Source organism: Copadichromis virginalis, linkage group LG3 (genome assembly GCF_057382275.1).
Source record: "Copadichromis virginalis isolate Kocher_CV1m ecotype Utaka linkage group LG3, C_Virginalis_male_GT1.1, whole genome shotgun sequence".
Lineage (NCBI taxonomy): Eukaryota > Metazoa > Chordata > Actinopteri > Cichliformes > Cichlidae > Copadichromis > Copadichromis virginalis.
Genome location: NC_140620.1, coordinates 33392169 through 33414561, shown reverse-complemented (window position 1 = coordinate 33414561; position 22393 = coordinate 33392169). Strand labels below are relative to the sequence as shown.

At 42.4% G+C, this 22393-nt stretch overlaps 1 protein-coding gene across 4 annotated transcripts in view; it reads right to left on the bottom strand.

Annotated features, from left to right (window-relative positions):
• Positions 1 to 369: 369 nt before the first annotated feature.
• Positions 370 to 22393, bottom strand: part of clcn5b (Cl-/H+ antiporter 5b) — a 43991-nt gene continuing 21967 nt past the window's right edge. For all 4 annotated transcript variants that reach the window (XM_085450740.1, XM_085450739.1, XM_085450742.1 and 1 more), the window contains 11 exons: positions 18108 to 18314; positions 17415 to 17495; positions 16117 to 16351; positions 15856 to 16031; positions 15542 to 15682; positions 14804 to 14990; positions 11181 to 11323; positions 10848 to 10997; positions 10645 to 10750; positions 10314 to 10530; positions 370 to 1627 (listed from right to left, as the gene is read on the bottom strand). In XM_085450740.1, the coding sequence (XP_085306866.1) occupies positions 1537 to 1627; positions 10314 to 10530; positions 10645 to 10750; positions 10848 to 10997; positions 11181 to 11323; positions 14804 to 14990; positions 15542 to 15682; positions 15856 to 16031; positions 16117 to 16351; positions 17415 to 17495; positions 18108 to 18314 (1734 nt within the window). In that variant the 3' untranslated portion in view covers positions 370 to 1536. The remainder of the gene's footprint in view (positions 1628 to 10313; positions 10531 to 10644; positions 10751 to 10847; positions 10998 to 11180; positions 11324 to 14803; positions 14991 to 15541; positions 15683 to 15855; positions 16032 to 16116; positions 16352 to 17414; positions 17496 to 18107; positions 18315 to 22393) is intronic.

Here is a 22393-nt window from a genome sequence, read left to right as displayed (position 1 = left end):
ACATGACGTCTTTGAATAGAACAAAGATTCACCTCACTATTACCTGACAGAAGAAAAAAAAAATCTTATATTTCAGAGGACCAGAGCAGCAGCTGTTTCTCATTTTTGATCAAGATTCTTTGATTAGCTGCAGCTGACATTTTCCACTGGATCAGTTTCAGTTTTCCTAAAAAGCCAAAACTGAGAAAAAAAAAAGTAAATTCAGAGAACTAAAATTCGTGTTCTGATCACCGACGAAAACAAAAACACGTTTCAGTGAGAGATTTGCTCGAATCGGAGCTTAAAAAAATATATAAATAAATGAAATAAAGATCAGGTGAGTACGAAATGCAAACAAGACATCAGTCGAAGTGATGAGGAGCTAAAACAAAGAAGACAAAACACAACTTTAATCAGGGGAATAATTTAGTAGAGTGAACAATTTTACATTTACATAAATTAATTCACATCATGATTTTCTTTTAACCCTTCCACAACAGCCTGGAAATGCTCCTCACCTTCTATAAGGAATGACATGGTTTCCGATGACTATATACGCTGTTAACATAACAAAACTGTCTGCATGGCAGGACAGCGCTGCATAGTTCCCAGGCTGGAGCTGTATCACAAAACTCAAACATACGACGAAAAAGAAAAGAAAAAGAAAAGATGTTTCTAGTGGGTTCCCAGGCTGACGTGAAAGTCTTTGTGGAGTGTACGCTTGCTTGTGTGTGTGTGTGTGTGTGTGTGTGTGTGTGTGTGTGTGTGTGTGTGTGTGTGTGTGTGTGTGTGTGTTTGTGTGTGTGTGTGTGTAGTCAATCCTGTTCTCACACTCCTGGATCCTTCACCCTCACGGCTACAGGAAACCTCACAGAGGGAGGGAGGTGTCTGCACATCCATCAGCCCAGCTCAAAGTGCTCTGTCTGGGCTCGCTGTGATGGCCCGGAGGCAGGCACGGAGCTCCCAAAACAGCTCTTCATCTTCCCCAATGTCTTCATTTTCTCCTCCTCCACCCAGTCTCCTCTTGTCAGCACCTATAACAGAGGATTAGCTGTTCCTGCCTCCCCCCCCCTTCCTCCCAGGTGTGAGAATCGAGATGGCAAACAGAGGAGAGAGAAGTGGCCTTTGGGGTTCTCTGAAGGTTTCCTCACTGGTTTGAAAATGAGGAAGGAAATGAGAACAGAAAATGTTGGAAGGTGCAGATGTGAAATATTCCATCGACTTACTTCTGTCCTACTTCCCTCATGATATCGGGTCCAGCACTGTCAGTAAAAGGACGAGTCACTGTTTCTGACAGCTTGTTGTTTTCTTGAAATTTTTTCAGTGGTGTGTGTCGTCATTCGAAGAGCCAAAGTTGCCTTCAAGTTACACAGAAAATAAATTCCATTGTTCTCTGGTCAGCTGTGCAAATGAAGCTCAAGCTTCCTTGGCTCTCTCTCGCCAAAGAGGTAAAGGTGCATTTCATGTAAGTCTACAAGCTGGTGTACCCCCCCCCTTCACCCCACTCTACAGAGGGGCGATTTGGTGGGCGAGGATGAAGAGGAAGGACGGAGAAGATCAGTTGAAGAGGATGGAGTCCGGGTCCCTGTTGGCCATCTGCGCCATGTGTTTAAGTATGTCCTTTTTGGTGATGATTCCCAGCAGCCTCCTGAAAACAGAGACAGAAAAGCAGAACAAAAGTGGATGACTTCAAGTCATTCTTTGATCACCTCGTCATGGAAAACCAGAGAGAGTGACAGAAAGCAGAAACCTTCGCTTAGGCCTGGCCCTCTATCTCGGCACAGTTGATTCAGTTTTATTAAACGGAGCCAGGGCAACTGGCAGAGCACAGCAACATGAAAACACAGAGCAAACAAGTGACTGATCAACAACACGACTCTGCTAACACAAATCTAATTTCCAGTGGTGCTGGTGGTGGGTTCAGAGAAATGGAAGCCGTCCACGACATCCGGCGATTAATTGCGCAACGCTCCGAGGACATTTAATCTGCTGCATATTAGCGACAGATGATTTTCAACAGATGGCATAAGCCATTCCTCTTCTTACAAATTAAACGTTGAGATGTCCTCACATGCCAGTCACCATCTGCATCTGAAAGGAGCGAACCACCATCAGCTCACGACGCTCGCTCAATTAAAACCGTTGCAGGAAATTGCTGTTTTTGTATGCACGCTGTGATCTGTGATGACGTGAGGCAGCAACGCCCTGAGGAGTCAGAGAAATGGGCTGAACTGGCTGCAAATGGCTCGATGAAAACTAGATTTCTTGGGGCCACACTATGAGAATCTCCACTCACAGCTCGCCCGACTCCTTAGCTGTGGCTTCGTCGCCTCCCCCAGCATGAAAATCAGATTAAAGAGTCGCTATTTTGACACATGTTAGTGGTCTGTATGGAGCCCTGAAGCTTAAACTCTTTCCCCCATAAAGACAACATCTGACAACCTCCCAGTATTCTTAATGAGGTTGTGGATACAAGCGGCAGAAATCATCGTCCTTGGGAAGGTGTCTGCGGTGAGAAGCTCAGTCATTTGGCAGGAATTCGAGTACAGCTGGTAGAGGGATGCAGATGAGGTGGTTTGGGCATCTGACTGGGATGCGTCCTACACCTCAGCAGGGCCTGGACATGCTGGAGAAGATCCCTCAACTGACTAAGGGATAGCTTATGCACCCCTCCAGGACAATCTGGAAATCTCTGCTTTAACTGGCGCCCCTATGACCCACACCCCAATAAGCACCGAAATCACTGTTTACAATATATTATATTTTTTTGTTTATCTGTAATATCCTTGATGCTTTAAGCCTACATTTTACTGTGTTATGGAAAAGACATGCAGAGCTGGAGATCTGACAGCCAAGTAGTTGTTTAGTTTAGTTGTAGTCCGTGCAGTCTCAAAATTCAGACGTCTACAAGAACCCTGAATTACTGTTTTTTGGACTAAAGCATAACAATATTCATCATTACATTCAGATTTTTATCCTGAGTCCCTACTACAGCAGCATTGTAAGATTCTCAGTTCAAATAAAGCCTAAGCTTTGGTGCACAACCTCAGCTTACCCTTACTGAAAGAGGCTGTTTTAGCTCTTCGCCCTTTAAGCCACCTTTCGTCTGATTGGCTGTCCCTAGCAAACAGAAGTATTCCAGAGCAGGTGGGTGGGGCTTCTGTGAGATCACTATACCAACATCATGCAGAGGTAAAAATAGAAAAACATTTGATGGAGACGTTGTGTTTAAAGGGGCTTGAAGCCTGATCTTCTAGCTCCCAGGGATTATTTCTAAATACACTGACCTCATCATTAACATTCACAACTGCAGCTGTATGTGAATTATATCATATTATATTTTTTAGATGAAATATAAATATTTAACAAACAGATAATATTGAAAAGCTTAACAGGTCCACTTTAATGTAAACAACTTCATCCTCTGACCAAAACAAAAAAGCCCAACACAAGCAGCTTTTACATCTTTCTTCCACCCACACAAACATCCCAGCGCTGCTTCTTTAATCATCTGTTCAGAGAAACACATGTGACAGGACTGTCTTTCATTCATAAATGCTCGCGTGAAGATGTGAATTTGACAAATGAGAACAAGATCAAAGAAATCTGAGCACAAAAAAAAAAAAAAAAAAATGAAAACATGGCAAAACCAAGTCTAACGAAAACATTGTGGCAGTGAGGATGTTGTTGTTTTGGCTTGTTTTGCAAAATAAACTTAAGCTGACACATGAAAAACAAAAGCAGATCGAGGTTTTGTTTTTTGTTTTTTTAAATTTCAACACAACAAATACAGAGTCAACCAAAAATGACTTCCACCTAACTAGGCAACCTTGAACTAAACATAGCCTGGGAAAATCCCTTTGTTGCAGGTGAGAGCGATAAAATTAACATCTCGTAGGACCGCAGACACCAGAGTTTGCACTTCATACAGCCTCAAGGTCTGTTTTCTGTGTGCAAACCTTTTTTGTTCCCAGACAATGAGTGATTCATTTCATTTAAAACCTCATCCTGCCCAACCAAGCAGAGCAGACTACAGCTTTCTTTAACCAGTTTCAGTCCTTTCTCCTTCTCACCCCTTTTATGTACCTCTAGTTCCCTCATGTTCCTCTAAGTCCCTGTTTAGCCCAACCCAGAAAAGAAAGAAATTCTACTTTGGGCCCATCTGAGGCCAATGTGTCCTTCAGGAGTCTATGCTTGACAAAGTTACCCACAGGCGGCGAGTCAATCTTAAACCGATCTTTTATAATAAGCTGTTGTGAAGAGCAGCAGCTACATGCCTGAGGGGTTTTTGTTGACAGTTGCTGATTTTCATCTCTTCTGCTCTCAAACTTGGTTTGAATTATTGCTCCACACGTCAGACTCAAGTGGCAGCAGGAAGAAACAGTAAAGAAGGGGGTTTTACACAGGAAGGATAAATTGGTTATACACACTGACAAAGAGTGACACTACAAGTATAACGATGTGTTCGGATCAAACCCAAAACAAAGTTTTTGTGTGGTTAGTTATACAGAAAGTACATGCGAAGAATCAAATGGATGCTATGTGAGTAAGAGGTGAATAAGCATCCAAAAATAGTGCAAAAGAAATTGTGTCTCGGGCTGTGTTGTGAAACCTGAGGTTTATTTTTCCTCCCATGCTGCTTAAAATCCCTTGAAAGCACACACCATAACCTAGTGTGTAACTTCATTTAAATGTAAACACAACTCCAATTCCAAGAAAGTATGTATTTACAAATGCACTGCCATCTACTGCATGCTGGTGAACTTGCAGAGTAACACAGACCCACTATACAAAGGTTTAGATGCTGTCGGTGCTGTTGACCCCCCCAAAACAGTTCAGCTTCAGGTGCCACAAACCAGTGGGTGAAGTTACAGTGACATTATCCATCTTAGAAATGACCCATCTTTTGAGACATTTTCAGCTGTTTGACAATCTAGGGTACAAGGTAAGTAAGATGTCACCAAATTTAAACCTATTCATCATGGGCATGAATGCCGTGGTAATTTGGGGCTTTGAATTATTTCTTTGAACTTTTATTTTTCCAGGGCGGACTGAATGTACAGCATACACCTTTAATGACTTTAAAAAACGTTGGGTCTTGTTCCAGACCCCGTCAAACTGTTACCTTACCCTCAGATGACAGAAAATAGGTTAAATATTTTGAAACAACCCAGGAACCACCAAAGCTCCAGCCTGCCATGTACTGGAAATTTGACATGAAATTAGAGACAAAGATTGAGGTATTTTGCCACAAAGACGAGAGGTATGTTTGGAGGAGTAAAGGTGAGGCTTTCAAACCTAAAAACAGTGCACCACCTGTCAAGCATGGTGGTGGTAGCATCATGTTCTGGGCTGTTTAATGGCAGCAGCAATAGCACGAAGTGGCTGGAATAATAATGGGGGAGGAATACTGCCAAATTCTTCAACTTCACCTCAAAGCAACAGCTAGATGTTGGACATGGTTGTTCTAACAGTAAATGATCCCAAACACATATCAAAACAGGTGAACATTATACTTCTGGAATGGCCTTTCCTAATCCCTGTCCACATCGATATTGAAAGTGCATTTAATAGCTGAGACCGTGGCAGGAAACCAATTTAAATGAACATTATACCAACTCTACCAAGAAGATTGGTCACATATCCAGTCAGAATTATTGTGGAAGCTTGTTGACAGATAACAAAAGCACCTGGTGGAGGTGCAACTTGCTAAAGGGCATCAACTATATATACTTTTGACCCCGTGTGGATTAGAGAAAATACAAAATACATTCAAATTTGAGCACCCAGTTCTTGTTTTTTAAAGTCATTACAGATGTGACTTGATCCACACTAAAGTAAAAAGTACCTTGAGCGCTTATTTACAATAAATACTAGATCACGAGGTCTAAAAAGACTTGCTTCAAACAGCCTCTTGCACATCAGCTAACTCACGGGGGTTGCAATGACAAATTCTGAGAAGTCCTCTTTAACCTCATTTGCCAACTCGACTGTATTTCAGCTCGTGCTAAGTTGTAACATCAAATTTTATTGTCCCCCAGGTAGCGAAAAAAACATTTTTTTTAAAGTAGCTCAAAGGTCACTTTGCTGATGATTTTAAGGGAAAGAATTTACGCTTGTCTCCATGTTTTTACTGATTTATAGGTAACACTTTGGATCATTTTAAGCCTTTATATTTAAAAAAAAAGAGAGAGAAATAACAGGAACATTGTAGCTCGCTGCATCTTAACCTCTGAGCTGCATGAGATCCTCACCCTCAGAATTTAATTTGAGCAAATACAGTGAATACGTTGCCTGAATTAGTTGGGCTGAGCCAGCCTTCTCTGCTTCAGTGATCCAAACTGATAAACTTGGCATAATTCTTCCCCTGGCAAACCCACATTTCTTTCATATTCTTACATTTATTTTCCTTCCCTCTCACATTTCATATCTTCATTCTTTTTCTACGCCGCTTTTTGATTCGCTCTTTGCAACATTAGGTGGCTCTGTGCCTTGATGGCAGCTCAGGCCAAGGCTAAACACTCGGTCTTCCACAAAAGGAGCGTTACTGTAGAAAACTTGATACAGTGTGCCAAGAGGACAAAGTGAGAAACCACAAGCTGCATGATTACGTGTGTTTGTTTAACCGCCTTTGTTATATACACCGCATGTACTGTAAATTCATAATATACACAGTCCCACTCCTAAAATCCCATGTTTGAACATGTCAGACCTCGATCTAAACAACCGTGCGCGCACGAGAGACGGACCGAAAGAAGAAAAATGAACCCAACTCTGATTAAGTTTATTGTTCTTCTGTTGCTGAATGTAATTCTGCAGACCAACACTATAGTTTTCCATTATGAAGACAGATGTAAGGCCCGACAGACAAAAGAACAGTGTGTTGTTCAGCTAAGTTGGCCTCAGTGGGGCTGGAGGAGGTGTGGTTGATAGTGATGATTTTAGAACAGAGTAAAGTTTTTGCTAAATATCCCTGAGAGCTCACATTTCAAATGAATGACCAAACAGCAGCTTTAGTCCAATTTCTGCGTCGACTTCGTAGCGGCCGAACTGATGCCAGGTTTTCTACAGCTGAGGCCAAGTTTGATTTAAGCTCTTTAAAACATTTTAATGATGCATCTGAACAAAACTAACTAAAAGAGAAGAAAAAGACATCACTTACTCAGGATTACAGGCGCTGGTTGTTTTGTTTGTGGTTAGATTATAGCGCTCATCAAATATTAAAGCGAATGCAGATCTGAAATGCACGGAGCTAATCCAAGCTGCTGATGCGGTCGTGTTGGAATTGCAACTGCCTGTGAGTAATTGCAAAGTCTGGGAGAGTTCAGAGGGCAGTTAATAAAATCCTTCATCGCATCTCTAATTCTGCAGTCACAGTAGGGAAAACAGTGGTTGAATATATTGCAACCATGTGCAATGAACTTGCGATGAAATGGTCGCTTCAAAGACAGGAACCAAGTCCGGGGCCGCTCACAGTAAGTTGCCATCTTCAAAGTGACAATAAGACGATGCAATCCCAATAAGACCGAGTCAGTCTGCTGCGAGTTTCTTATCAGTTTGCACTTAAATGGATTCAAGCTATAATCTGTTTGTGATAATGCGGCTCTTAACTGTGACAAATCGGTGAAAATCCCAAATCTGTTGCTGTCTAGATACCCAGAAAATCATACTAAGTACTTGCATAAATCCAGCCAAAACCTCACAGACCTGAAACAGCAATTCATCCTAAACATAGACGAAGTTGTTGGAGGACGGTGATTTACTCCGAAATGACAGACAACTCAGCAACCTTCTCTTACATGACCAGCATACAACCAGCTGGCAACCAGTTGAGTCAACTTGCAGACAAATTGCGCTCATCAGTGTAGACCAAGTGTTGCAACCAATCTCTCTGCATTTATAAATCCCTCTGTTAACATGCAAAACTTGGCCAATTTATCAGAGTTATTCCAGCTGCGGCTCCGTTTTTTCTTAGTCACGAAGACGTCGCCGTCCCATTTTCACTCTGGTGACCAAGTCACTGGCTTTTACCACCACGATGCAGCATGTGCACAAACAGATTTTGTAGGAATTTTTTGGATGCATGTTGTTCTCTGGGATTTACTTTTAAGAACATGTTCGTAACGACTTACGTAGTTAAATAAAGGTTATCTTGAACTGATGCACCTTGTTGTAGTACAATAGTTGGGTTGCGGTCACGTGGTTCTGATGACGTGCGGAGGCAGCGCGATTTTTGAGTGGAGGGCGGAAGTAAACATGGAGGACACTGTGGAGAGTCAGGAGAGCAGCTATTGTGCAACTTTAGACCCCGTTTCTCGGGAGAGATATAAACAGATAGTTAAAAAATATATCGGACGTGATCCGTATTCTTTGAAAATGTTCGAATACACCACAGAAGTAAAGGATTTGCCTACTATCGAGGCTGTGGATATCACCAACTACTTGGTCCTCCAGACTTCTTACTACACTAGGCAGCAAATGAAAGCTTTCAAGAGTCTGGAGGCGTACAATTTTTTTGTCAGCGGGTGGGTCCACAACCTTGGAACAAAACGTCTCCGTGATGGATACAGTTTGGTGTTTGCAAGGGTGAGTGTTTGTTCTTATATTGCTTTATCTTAAACACGCTAACAGTTAGCGGTAGCGGCTTTAACGTCAACAAACATGCCACATCCTTAGGACTTCGTTATAGTGACAGTTGTTTGTTTCAAGGTAAACCATTCTCAGCCGTCTGTTGCATATCCAAAATCGCCTCTGCACATCCATGCTGTTCTGCCTTAAGCTTCATTCTTTTCTCTCGTTTGAGAACTGATTCCGATCTGGGTTTTCGTTCGTAGCCGAGATTGACCGTCGGAGCCCAGTCCTCCGACTCTTCGTCATCCAAAGCACTTGGGCAGCCTATAGTCCCAATCAAGTCAATATTAGACTACTAACTTAAAAGCACTAAGTAAACGAGAATTTAACGACAACCTAATGCTAATAAGTTCGTTTGCAAACATAACATTACCTCTGACGAAGTGGTCGCTGCAGACACGGGCATTGGCAAACTCTGCTCCTCCCGACTGTAAACGTAAATTTAAAATCCATTTTTTCCTACGTTTTTCGGTTAGAATTTTCCATTTTTCTCCTCTTCGTTGGGCTATTTTTGGTACCCTAAAATACCGTTTATCAGTTTCTCTGGTCGACCTACTGGAGCATCCGTAAACACAACAGGACATAGGCATTTTGCGTACTGTCTGTCTGTGATTTTGCGCTTATCTTTTTCACTTCCGACCGCCAGTCAAATTTCGCGCTTTACGTCTACGTCAAATGAAACCTAGCTATTTGGTACTACGTGAAAGTACAGCCTAGCCCTAGTGCAGCTGATATCTCTTTGGTACGATACTCAGTTGTCTTGGACATGAAGTCACTTATTTCTTCACATTTTGTCGATGGTTTTAGTTTTTGTTATTTTTCGTATAAACATTTTTTTATTTTTTTTTTTTAAATGGCAGAACGGTGGTTACGGTTTCCCCTGTGTTGGTTCTTACTGCATACTCTGTGCATGAAAGGTTTATTGGTGAAAGAGGAAACATGTTAGAAAGTTAAAAAATATATATACACATCATCTGCTAAGTTTCCCAATCATACTACAAAAGCCTTGATCACTGCGGGACTACTTTGAAGACGCAGATTTTAAAAAGTGTCACGAGCTACAAAAGAAAATCTTCAATGCGTCCAAATTGATAGCGTGCCATCATCATAATTCCTCCGCTTCCCTGTGTGTTGCTTTTGCAAATATCAAATACCACGTAGGCTTTGTAGCTCTATCCATGACATGTTTTCCATTACGGAGACGTGCATACCAAAGCCCCAAAAGCCATTATATCAGCAGATGTACAAAACACAAAGTCCTCACTGAAGTTCATGGTATGGAGTCAGTGACAGTTCAGAGTTTAAGGCAGAAAAACACCTTGAGAATTTCCACTGTTGTTCCTCACTGCCACACACTCCATTAACCTTCTGTCTCCCCCTCCCTGACTCCTGCGCTCACCTTGATGCATGACCTGACAGAGGAATGACCCCGAGCTCTCCTACACATTCATCTGTCACTCCTTTCATTCCTCCACAAGCGCAATTTCCTCAACATATCTCAGTTTAATGTCTACGGGAGTGGGAGTGTGGTCATTTTGTGTATCTTTGTTAATATTGCTTGAAACTAGAGGGCTCTGCTCATACAATAAGTCATTTTGGAGACTAAATCCAGCGCAGGTTTGCCCTTTGGACACTAAATACTTGATATAAAAACATTAATTACAAAATCAAGTATATGCATGTGTGTGTGTGTTTCTTCTTACCCATTATGTGTGACCAGACACTGGCGTAGCCCCAGTTTTCTGAAAATATCCACAGTGATGTCCATAGGGGTGTGATCAGTAACTGTAAAGGGGCTCAGGTCCATGATGCACCTCAGCCGGAGGGGAGGCGGTGCGTCGGGAGGAAGCAACGGTGTGTGCTCAGTGAAGACCACTTGGGAGGCACTGACGATGCCATCCTGACGTTTGCGGGCATTGTCTGAAAGGAGCAAAGTGGGATTTGTGGAAACCAAATTGCTTTGCATACAAAAAAAAACAAAAAAACAACAACCCTGTGACTAGATCTTTGTTTACACACGAGCATAATTCATACCTATTGATATGAGCAGATCTCTCCTGAGTACAAATCCCACAAGCCTTTGGGACTCCGAAGAGACAACCACAGGGAAGCCACTAAAGTGCGTGCTCTCCACCAATGACTGCGCATAAACCAAGAAACGAATGTTATTTCTATTATCTCTATTAGGATTCCAAATCTCTTCCCAAGAAACATAGGTGTAATATGTGCAGTCGTACCTCCACCTCCCCCACAGTCATGCCCTCCTGCGTGAGCACAGCCAGCGCGGGGTCCATCCTCCTCGGCCTCATCACGTCCACCGCCAGGCTGCTGTGTTCAAACTCTTCTTTTGGCTCCAGGAACGGGTATCCATTCAGCCTGATGTGAGCCTGCGAAACATCAAGAACATGCAGGTTTTACGTCTCCATTTTTAAAAGGAGGGGGGAAAAAAAACCTAAACAATAAAACACATGAATCCTAATAAAGACAAAAAGAGCGCAAACTCGCTCTTATTGTACAGCAAAGGGTTGGAGGGGACAGACACTTTTCATTAACGTTTGCAGACACGTCACCTCGTAAATTCCCTCTCTTCCGAAAGCATCTGCCACCCATTTGCTGGTCATGGTTGCAGCCATGAGGGGAACAATGTACTCCAGACCGCCAGTCAGCTCAAACATGATGACTACCAGAGATACTGTCATTCGAGTCACTCCACCTGGAGGCAGATATGAGAATGGAAAAGGTTAGACCACAGGCGAGCAAGATTAATAGGCGATTTAATTCCCGTCTGACTCATTTTATCTTCATCTGCAGGCAAAAAGAAAAAGAGCAATTAGAGAACAGAGGGCACATAAGGTGAGCATATAACAGAGACCGCGCTGCTGTTCATCGAGTTTACAGAGGCATTTAGTGGCACATCTATTTCTCTACCCGAGAGCTCAGACCATTCATCTCCTCTCTGTATGACACTGTTGCCACTAACATCAGCTGGTAAAGTCTGAATCCAATTATCATCATCTTCGACCTCAGATGTGGCCAGAAAACCAAGGCTACGTTTTCAACTCTGTGCTTTTCTTCAAAACAACTGCCACAAAACAGCTGCATGTCAAAGACTTTATTACGAGTGTTGTATATCCTTTTTTTCCCCTTTCAGAGGATTAAAAACTTTTCTTCCTGTTTTTTTCTACACATTTAAATTATTAACTGATGATTTTTTTGTGATTATGTACCACAAAAATCTAACAAGATTAATTTCATCACTTCAAGAGGTTTTTCCAAAAAACAAGTAAGATTAGTAATCGAGCTGCAGTCAGGGTGGCGCGCGCACTGTTAGCTAATCCAGATGGCTGCCTCACCTTCCAGTGGCGTGAACGCGTCTGAAGTGGGACTACCTCCTGCTGTTTGTGCTAAACGTGAGAAAGGATTACTGCAGCACGCGTCCTGACCTGATTCTCCTCATGTGAAATGTACATAACATCCAGCTGTTTCAACAACAGAATGAGTCTCACACGTGTAGAAATTCTGTTTCTTTCCAGCCACTCATGCTGTATATGTAGAAACTATATAACACACAAGTAGTAACCATAGAACCAAAACACAGAACAATAGAGAATCCAAATTTTCAGAGCAGTACTTGGGAATGGTGAGAAGGAAGAACTCCCTTTTCACTCTTTATGTTTTGAAAGCCTACTAGGAAAGACCCTAGAAGCTCTCCTCTGAACCCTCCTAAGACCCAAACTCTTTCATGGCATGCATTTTTAATTTCTCTTTGCTATTTGGGCTGATTGGGACCTGATGAATGTAAAAACAAAGAATTACCAGATTTTTATTTTTTATTTTTTTTTAACCTGCTTTTTGTTTCTGAGAAAAGTAAGATCCACATGAGAGGACATTCATTTTAAATTTCAATAGAACAGTGGCGGTATAATGTCCTTCTAAGTGGATATCAGGCCCTTGTAGAGCGAAATTTAGTATTTTGGTCTAGACAGCCCAAATTGCGACGTCCACATATGTGGACTCCAGGTCCTAGGAGGTTAAAGGTTTCTGCCATATTTCAGGCCTGACTAAAGAATAAATGACTGGATTTGCATCAGATATTAGTAAAGGTGGTTTGTGATTATGCAACCCCCCCCCCCCCGGGAAAAATCTGTAAAAGTCGCCAAACCACGTCTTTATTTATGAGGTGTCAAACATCGTCATTGAGGGTACAGGGAAAGTCATCAAATATTGTTTGAGGGAAAAAGTTAACAGGAAGAAAACTCGAGGAGCATTTTCTATCTAGACACTCAGCTGGTTCAGAGTATTTGGCAGTGTGTTATTACTGTGTAATAACTGAAAGTAGCTACCCTTGTTTTAGTTTTGGCTCTACGAGCAATCTCTATTTGCATTGCTGTACCAGATCATCAGGAATGTATTTAGTGCCAGCATGTATTTTGCCAGCAAAATAAGTAAACGTATAGAGATCCAAGTACTGGCGTATGCTGGGTTTGAATGTTTGCAGCTCAAACAGCTCCACGGAGCAGCTACGATGGCACAATCCCATAATGGTGACTTGTGAACAAGAATAACAGCAGCACATGAGAGTCTGAGGCGGTCAAGAGTGGAGACTCCTGTGTGTAAATGCTGTTGCCCTGTGTTGTGAAAGAGACTTTGAGGAAAATGCAAAGAGACAAACCACAGTGTAGTAAAGGGAATGAAATCTCTGGCTTTCTTAAATCAGATGAGATCTCTTTCACTGCCAGATATTTTATTTCATGAGAACTATCATAAAGTGTAGTGTGTGCATATATTACAGAGACATATTTCAGAAACAAGAAACCTCTCTTTAAACTCTGTCCCAGATCTATAAAACACGCGGCTCGCTACCCTCAAACTTTCTTCTTGTGCGAAGAATTAAACATCTGTTTTTAGACTAGACACCTCTCTGTGAAGAGACGTGTTTTTCATGCTTCCACTGGGGACTAATATAAGAAAACACTGCACACATTCCCTTTGGTTTTTGATCAACAGACACCCGTCTGCTCCGTCTATCCATTCATACATTCTTAATTATTAACTGTTATATTCTCTCTTCCACAGAGTTGTGTTTTGTCTGTTTTTCCCCATCACAGCAGATGGATTCCAGTCACAGAGCCTGAGATTTCTTCCTGTTTAGAAAAAATGGCCTTCCTTCTTTCCTGCCATTACCTGGTGCCTGCTTATAGTGGATTGTCTGATTGTTTTATGCAAAGGACTTCAAGTATCTTGGGATCTTATTCACGAGTAATGTGACGGAGGAGTGTCAGTTGGACGGGCGGACTGGTGCAATGAACTTGTTTGTCGCGATGAAGAGTGAGCCGAGTCTTTCGTGAAGCTTTCATCTATGCCCCAACCATCACCTATGGTCATGAATTACGGATAATGAGCAAAAGAGAAAACTTGTGAATACAAGTGGCTGAAATTAGTTTCTTCCTTGCTGTGGCTGGGGCCAACTTTAGAGGCAGGGTGAGGAGTTCAGACATCCAGAGGGATCTCAGAGGAGAACCACTACTACTACTTGTTGAAAGGAGCTGGATGAAGCGGATTGAGGCTCTGGTAAGGATGTCTCCTTTGGATGTTTTCAGCGCATGCGTAACTGAGACGAGATCGGGGGGTAAACCCATATCTTGTCTGGTCTGGGAACAACTTGGGATCCCTCAGGAGGAACTGGAAATTTTAGCTTGCTGCCGCTGTGACCCGACTTCAGGAGACAAGTGGAAGGACAATGGATGGATAGACTGAAGGGTGGATTTAAATTAAAAATGTAAAGCTCCTTTAAGTGACTGTTTGCAATGTCAGGCACCTCGAATCATTTACAGACCATAATAAACTGGATAGATAAAGTCATACACAAAGATTCATGGAATGGCTTCCTCTGGTGTGGACCAAGGAGTCCTTCAGCCTTCTCACATCCAGCTGCTTTCTATATATCCTAAAACATTTCCATGTCAGACTCAGGATGTTGGTAGAAGAGCATGTTTAGAATATTACTACGAAACAGCCTAAATCTAAACCCAAACAGCCTCTGAGACTTCACCGCCACTCTTGCTTTACGCTTTTCTGTCCAGTATCTTCTGTCACTTCTCAATCCTCCCGACGACACCCTTCTCACCCTCCACCCAACCACACAGTGGTTTAAATCAAGCAAACACTCAGGAAACAGACATCCATGTCTCACCTAAACAAGCGGCAGCTCCAACCATGGCGTAAAGCCCCGGCGTGATGCAGTCTGCCCCCTGAGAGCACCACCCTTTAAAGATAACCGAGTCGTGGTTGTAGTAGGCCAGCTGTTCCATGCCAACGCCGAGCAGCCTGCCAGCTATGGCTCCAACTGCCATGCTGGGAATGAAGAGACCAGAGGGAACCTGCACGGACAGAACCAGTTAAAAATATCCATCCAGACCTCTGTGCATCTAACAGTTCAGTTTGCGTTAGCTTTTAATCCAATAAGTCAAAAAGAGGGCCTTCCCTCCCAGATGCTGGTTATGTTCCCAACTTTTCCCCATCAGAGAACCTCATGATGCACATCACCATCTCAGACAAGATTGTCTCTAATTAAAACATTTCCACAGGCATTTTCAGCCAATTCATTTTAGCTTCGTTACCAAAGGGACTTTTGCGTTTTCTAGAAAACAATATTCATTTCTTTCCTCAGCGAGCCACATGACGGGGATTCACATCGCATATGAATCGCAGAAAACCATTTACAGAATCACTTACTTCATCCATCGAAATTCCCAAATGGGTAACACGAGTGAATGAACGCTGGAAACTTGATCAAATGTGGCTTCAGATATATTAAAGGCAGCTGCCTTTGTAGGCTTTTTACATGCAATGTTACACCACGGGGAGAATAACAATAAATGTCTCATTGATGAGGAGTTCAAAGCGGACCGCTGAGTGTCTCTTCACAAACCTTCATGCCAAATGTAATAACAGTGATCATCATCTTGAAGACCAAGGCCAGGGCCAGCTGCCACAGCGCCGTGTAAAGGCCTGGTCCCGCTGGCCGGTCAGCGAGGCTGTTATCTACACCTGTGTCTGACGTGTTGGCTGGCTGCGAGCACGAGTGAGGAGAAGAAAGATACGCATGGAGACAGAAAGAGGGGGAAAGGAAGCAGCGAGAGAGAAGAACAAGAAATATATATAAAGATATATTAGATAGCTCAGCAAGGTTAAATAATCACGTGAAAAACTGCAGTATCCTGATGCAGCGATTTATCGGCTGACCTGTTTGTAGCCGCACAGCTGAGACGAGTCGAGCAGGGAGCAGTCGTTGAAGAGCTCCGAGATGAGCTCGGATCCGCTCATCCTGGTGTAACTGTTGGGGTAGGCGAGCAAGGCGGTCAGCGCGGCGACCACCAGCACCTCGATGACGGGGTAGTGACCCAGACAAGTGGTTTTACCTGTGAGGTGTGTGGAGAAGTTAATTTATGGGTTGGAGACACAAAGGAAAGAAAAATACGTCACAGATATGTCACCGCTACTCACGAAGCCTGCACCAGGCAATGTTAGCCTTGATGAACAGCGCCCCCCAAAGGCCTCCAAAGATCCCCAGCAGGATGAAAGGGGCCAGCTCCACCAGGTGCCACGGCGTGTGAAACTCCACATAGAAGAGCACCAGGCGGCTGTTCCCAAACGGGTTGATGGAGCGCAGGGTGAAGGCCGCCACCAGAGCGGCGAAGAACGAACGCCACAGAGTCTTCAGGGGGAAGTAGTAGCTCACCTGGAGGAGAGAGAGGCGGACAGAGACATTTATTGATGAGAGAGAGGCAAAGCCGGAGCTCACTACACCTCACTACACCTCACCCCAAACCTAAACAAAATAACTACAACTGGACTGAATGGAAAACACAAAGATATAAAAACTAGGCTTAACCAAAAATTGTATTTACAAAACAAACTAAAACAAAATAAGACATTATTCTCCTCGTTTTTAAAGTGTTGTCTTTTTCCAATTTTGCTCAGATTGTCAAAACAACCATCCCAAGAAAACTTTTACTGCTTCTGTTTATGCGAGACTCAAATATCTCAGTCATCTTTAAACATCTTTAAACAATAAAAACAAAGCAAGCTCTGGAAACCAAATTAGACACAACTGAATCAAAAATAACAATTTTAAACTAAATGAAATTAAAAACTCTTGGAAAGTCTAATAAGCATAGCAGACTTAAGCAACTCTTTATTTGAGATGGGATCTCTGAGTGGGGCGATAGAAAGAGCCAATAAAAAAACAGCATGGGCAATTAAACTCCAAGTATTTTTTTAATTAACAAAATGCTCAAGTATTGGCCTTTCCTCTATTTTGTGAGACCAACACTGACCTAATAGTTTTCATTACATTATCTCATATTATAAACTAACCGTGGTTCATCAGTTCAGTGCACGGCCAGGCCGGCTCTATAAAGACACTGGTCATGTTCCCTGTTTTGGGGAAACCCCATGAGGTGATCAAAGTGCCAGTTTCCTTATTCCAGAAACTCTTCAGCATGTTTCTACCCAAGATGGATTTGACAGCTGCCAAAAATGCATTCGCTTCCCAAAGTAAGACTGCAAATAATTTCTCATATTTATTATGTCCCAGCTTGGTGCCAGCGCTGTGCTCGTTCCAGTACGAAAAAATTACACAGGAAGTGGAAAGCAATTAAAAACCCAATTCAAATCAGGTATTTGTGGAGTAATAAAACAGCCGGCACTGCAGGTGTTGTTCTGACACAGAAATACAGATACAGAGAATCTGCAGACAAATGATAGAAAACAGTGGAAAACGCATCATAAGCTCTACCCACCTCCTCCAGACTGAACAGGACTCCTCCAATAGGAGCTCCAAAAGCCACTGACACGCCCACTGCTGCTGCCGCTGATAACACCTACATGTAGAGACAAGAAAAAAAGGGAGAGACTGTACCAACTGTCTTGCCCAACAAAACAATCAAGTGATCAAGCCCGTCAAACTTGATCACGTGCAGATTAAAGGGATAACGGCAGTACAGGAAAAGCACTGCTGTTCCCATTTATGTGAAAAATTTAAAGCTTCAATCAGAAACTTTGTCTTTTCCATCAATTTAATCTAAACTAGAGAATATGTGAAAAATATATTTCTGCAAAGAGAGTAGATATTCTGGACAGTCACATTATTTTTCTCTCATTGAGAGATCTCCTTAATTCCATTTACCCATCCAAAATTATCAGGTGTGAGTTTCCAGGTTATATAAAAAGCTCCTGTTTTGAGGTCTGCTTCCAATTTAAGACTTGCATGATTAACCAGTGTGGTTTAAAATATCATTTCCAAGTTGGACTTTCATGTAACAGATCAATTTATCTGCATAAATGTAAAAGGTCAACAGCCTTGTACTATTGGTCTTTAGCTATTGCAATATTTTGCTTGTACGGTTTTTTTTCTTGATGACCGTCTTTCCTGTCAAGTTTCCCCAAAAACCCGCAATAACTCCTCCAACAACACCGGCGTCACCCCTGCTTACCTCTCGCCTCTTGGCCTCATTCTTGCGGTACTTGGTGAACAGGTGACAGAGTATATTAGCACAGCAGCAGGCGACGTGGACCAGAGGGCCTTCCTTCCCTAAACTGAGCCCGGAGGAGACGGCTAAGACCAGGGTGATGGTCTTGATGATCAGGGTCCACTTCCCCAGGTAGCCCCGGATGATGAAGCCACTGAGGATGGTTTTAATCTGAGGAAGACGGAGGTGAGAGTGGGTGGGTTTGTTTGCATGTGCAAGGAGAAGATGAGGATATGTTTATGTTAGGGAGGGTTCAGTTTAGATACGCCTGTCTGAGTGTATAACCACAAGAAAGCGAGTGTAAACACAGAAGGAGGGCCCAAGGAGAGAAATGAGGTTTGCGTTTTGATATTTTTCTTTCAAATAAGTGGTTAATCTCTCGTGCGTGGCCCTGCTGACCTTTGAGAAACGAGAGTGTTGGGAGAAAACGATTCAAGTTCCACAAAATTAAACAGTTCTTCAACTGAGAGGAGTAGTGAGCAGGATAATATTTGGATTTGGAGGAAGCTGGTGTATTTTTGTTTTCGTTTTTTTCTAGAATGGACGAATCCAGTGAGAAAATGTTTGGCTTTCCAGAGTGTAAGCAAATCTTTGGCTTTTCACCTCCTCAGAAATGAAGAATGAAAGAAACTGAGCGAACAGGAGAGTAAACAAAGGCAGATGGACGGGAAGAACAGGGAACAGGAGAAGCAGAACTAGTTGACCTGGTGTTTATTAAAATTAAAAAGAAAAACACTCTAAGTACGTGAATATACTAAGTTTCCTACAACTGAACAGGAGCAGCATTAACGAGCAACTCTTCTTTGTTGTTGTTGTTGTTGATGTGTTTATGAATGAAGTGTCTAAGTAATTCTTGTTCTCATGCTGCACCACCCCAACATGACAGCTCCCACTTTAACCACTGAAAAGCATTTCATAGGTTTCAAAGACTTTTAGTGGCAAATAAATCAAATTTATGCAAAGAGTCAGTGTTAACAGTTTTGACCCTTCTTCTGTAGTTCGCTTCTCTTCTGGGCCAAATCCTGAGTGATGTCTGCTTAATCAGTGCCTCAAGTCTTCAGCATGGCCTCTTTTTAAAAAGCAGGTGGGCAAGCAGGAGCCCAGTGAGGCTTCTAAGGCTGCAGTGGACTGTCATCAAGATGGGTCAACACTGGAAACACCAACTCCCTGCATAAGTTTGACTTATTTGACTATAAACCACTTTGAAGCTTATGAAATACTCGTACTTGTTCTTCACTAGAACAGAAACGTGAAAAACTAAATTCTGAAACATGAAACTGTAAAGTTATGAAACCCAAAACCAGTGCCGCTGCCAAAACTTTTAGCCATCGTGGTAGATTAGGGGTCGGCAACCCTGGGCACGCGAAGGGTTAACTGATGGCACGACCATAGCTGGACTGGTCATCGGGCATTTGCTCGGTGGCCTGATGATTTTTTATTTTATTTTTTTGTAACGGTATAAACAATGAAAGGTGGTGGATTGGTCAGATGCTGGCCGGTGTGTAAAAATAACTTAGTTGTTTGGTGGTGGCTGTGGTGGAGCTTCCTCAGATTCAGTAACATTAGCAAGTGGTGGAGGCCAGCAGGTGGATGAGAGAAAGGGGAGGCAGGAGGAGGAGAGACCTGAGGCAGCTGCCGGTCCGAGTGTCAGGTGAACTGAACTTCAGGTAAGAAGTTATGACCTGCAGTCTGTCTGGGTCAGATGATACAAACAAAGTTTAGGTGGAGTTTATTTTCGTTGTGCTGACTTTTTACAGTCAGTTACAATAACTCGTACTGCGTACTAGCTAGCATGACAGAGTTTCTATACAGCTGGGTGGGTGCTATGATGTTACTGATGTTGAACTTTAGTTAGCAGAGTTTCCAACCGTCCCGTAAAAAGACAGAATCGTCCTGCATTCAGAGAAATTATTACGCGTTTCGTGTTGAGCTGAAAAGGAACAGTTTGTCCCGGACTTCAGCTACAATGAAAAAGACACACAGCTGGATTTATTCTGCGTCTTTACGCTGCAGCTGCCTCCTCTTCTCTCATCCTCTCCCCCTCCCTCTCCTGTTGCTACTTCAATCATGAAACTGATCAATGATCAGCTGATCGGCTTTTCTCTCTTGTTTGTTTATCGCCCACTTTGCGCCAGAAAGAGGAAACCAGCGGATGTCGCGCTAAACAACAGCAGCACGTTTAAGCTTGATCAGCTGTTGTTAGAATTTATTTAATATTAATTTCTAGTATCAGCTGATGTTTGCTGGAGCCACAGCTGTAAAAGCTGCTGGTCATGATATCGGTTTGTATATCTGGTGAGAGGCAAACATGAAGATGAAACCAGGAGATGTCCTTACTGAATCATCAGAGCTGAACAGGTGATGGAGAAACAGGTTTACCTTTTAGTTAACATGAATGAGCTGAAGTTATGAACTGTTTCTGAGAGACAAATAACACCAGGATCCTTTTTTATGTAGCTGACAGCTGGTAACTGTGCAGGGGCGGGTCTAGCAAAGTGTTGCCAGGGGGCAGGTAGGGCATTAACAGGGAAAAGGGGGCACAAAGAAATACTTTTCTTTCTTATTCTCATTTAAAATGTCTAGCTGTTATTAAATAATTATCTGAAGCTTACAACCAAAGTTTTTATCTGATGTAAAATGTATAGAAATCATTAATATACCAACAAGACTGTACATCACTGTCACAACAGTGTTTGCTTTCATTCAAAGGCTTTATGGCTTTAATACCTGGTGGGCCGGTCTGTAGTCAAAATGCCAGAGGCTGTTTTTTTGTCCCAGTCCATTCCTGGGCACGACACGCAGTGAATTAATCTGAGAGGGTGCATCAAAAAATAAATGGCCAGGCCAGCGGTGCACATCGCAAATCAGCTCACATAGACACATTAGTTGTGCCGCTTCTTAATGACGGTATCTTAGCTAACAACCCCAACTACCAGATTCAACTTGTAATTGGCTAAAAATAACTTCGCCTACCGGTGAGAGGGTCGTTGTTAGCTTTCCACATTCTGACACTTCAAAAGCTTCAGGAGCTGTCCGCTCAGCACAGCATCAGCACCACGGAAACACACGGATACATCCGTAGACTCGAGACACAATGCGTTTTTGGGATTTTCAGGTGTTTGGACCAATGTTTTATTTTCTGATCAAACCAGAAATCTTTAATGAGCAGCTGGGTTTGTCTCACATTAACTGGCTGAGTTAATGCCAGTTAACGCAACATGGAAGCAGCTGGAATCCACAGCTGTGCGTGTTCATGGAGCTGCATTTTCACCTGTTGGACATCACTACCTGACAAGTTTAACTGTCTTCAGAACATTGCAGAGGCCTTATTGACAGTATTTGACTCCACATATCTGTGTGAGCAGATTTTCTCCTCAGGTAGCCGTCTGAATGCTGGACACTCGGAGACCTGTGTCTCTGAGTGGGAGACCAGAGATCAGATTAACATGTGTGTCTCTGTATTATCAAACATGCCATACTGGCCCAGTTTATTTTTCTTATCATTGTTGTGAGGAGACCATAAATAGCATTTGTATTTTCTGTTGTACAGTCCATTTGCTGTTATGGATAAAAAGTCTTTTTTTTTTGTTTCAAAATAGCTGATAACTATTCGCTGATAGCTGCCAACATCTGCGAACAAATATAATTGTATGAAGTGGTTCTATATAGTGTGTAACTGTTCATATAGAGCGTTATTAAATTTATTGCTAATGCAATCATATGGCACACTGACCTCTGAGGAAATTTTAAATGGCACTCGTCATCAGAAAGGTTGCCGACCCCTGATCATGGATATCAAATCCTCACAATTCTGAGCCAAAGGTTTGAACGGTCTTCATTTTTACATTTATTACAAAATCTACATTTAAAAAAAATCTTCTGGGATTTTAAAAGAACATTTCAATAGAAAAACCTGATTTTGGAACCAATCCCAAATTATTTTAATGATATTGAATTGACTGCAGTACCTAAAAGGCCCACAAGAGGGCTGGGGACAATACCTAAGGGATTGCTGCCGTCAATGAACCAAAGAAACTGTGTTTGTTCTTTGTTTAAGAAAAAAAGAAAAAGAAAAAACACTGGGTCCAAAACATTTTCTTCTTTTTAAATGTCATTGAAACAGTCAGTTCAAAGTTTGGGTAACAAGCTCCCTCTACCTTTCTGTAATTTTACAAATCTGTGTCAGATTAAGGAGCTGTGGGTGACGGATTTCACTGGTTTATTACAGCAGTGTGGAAAAACAGAGCTGT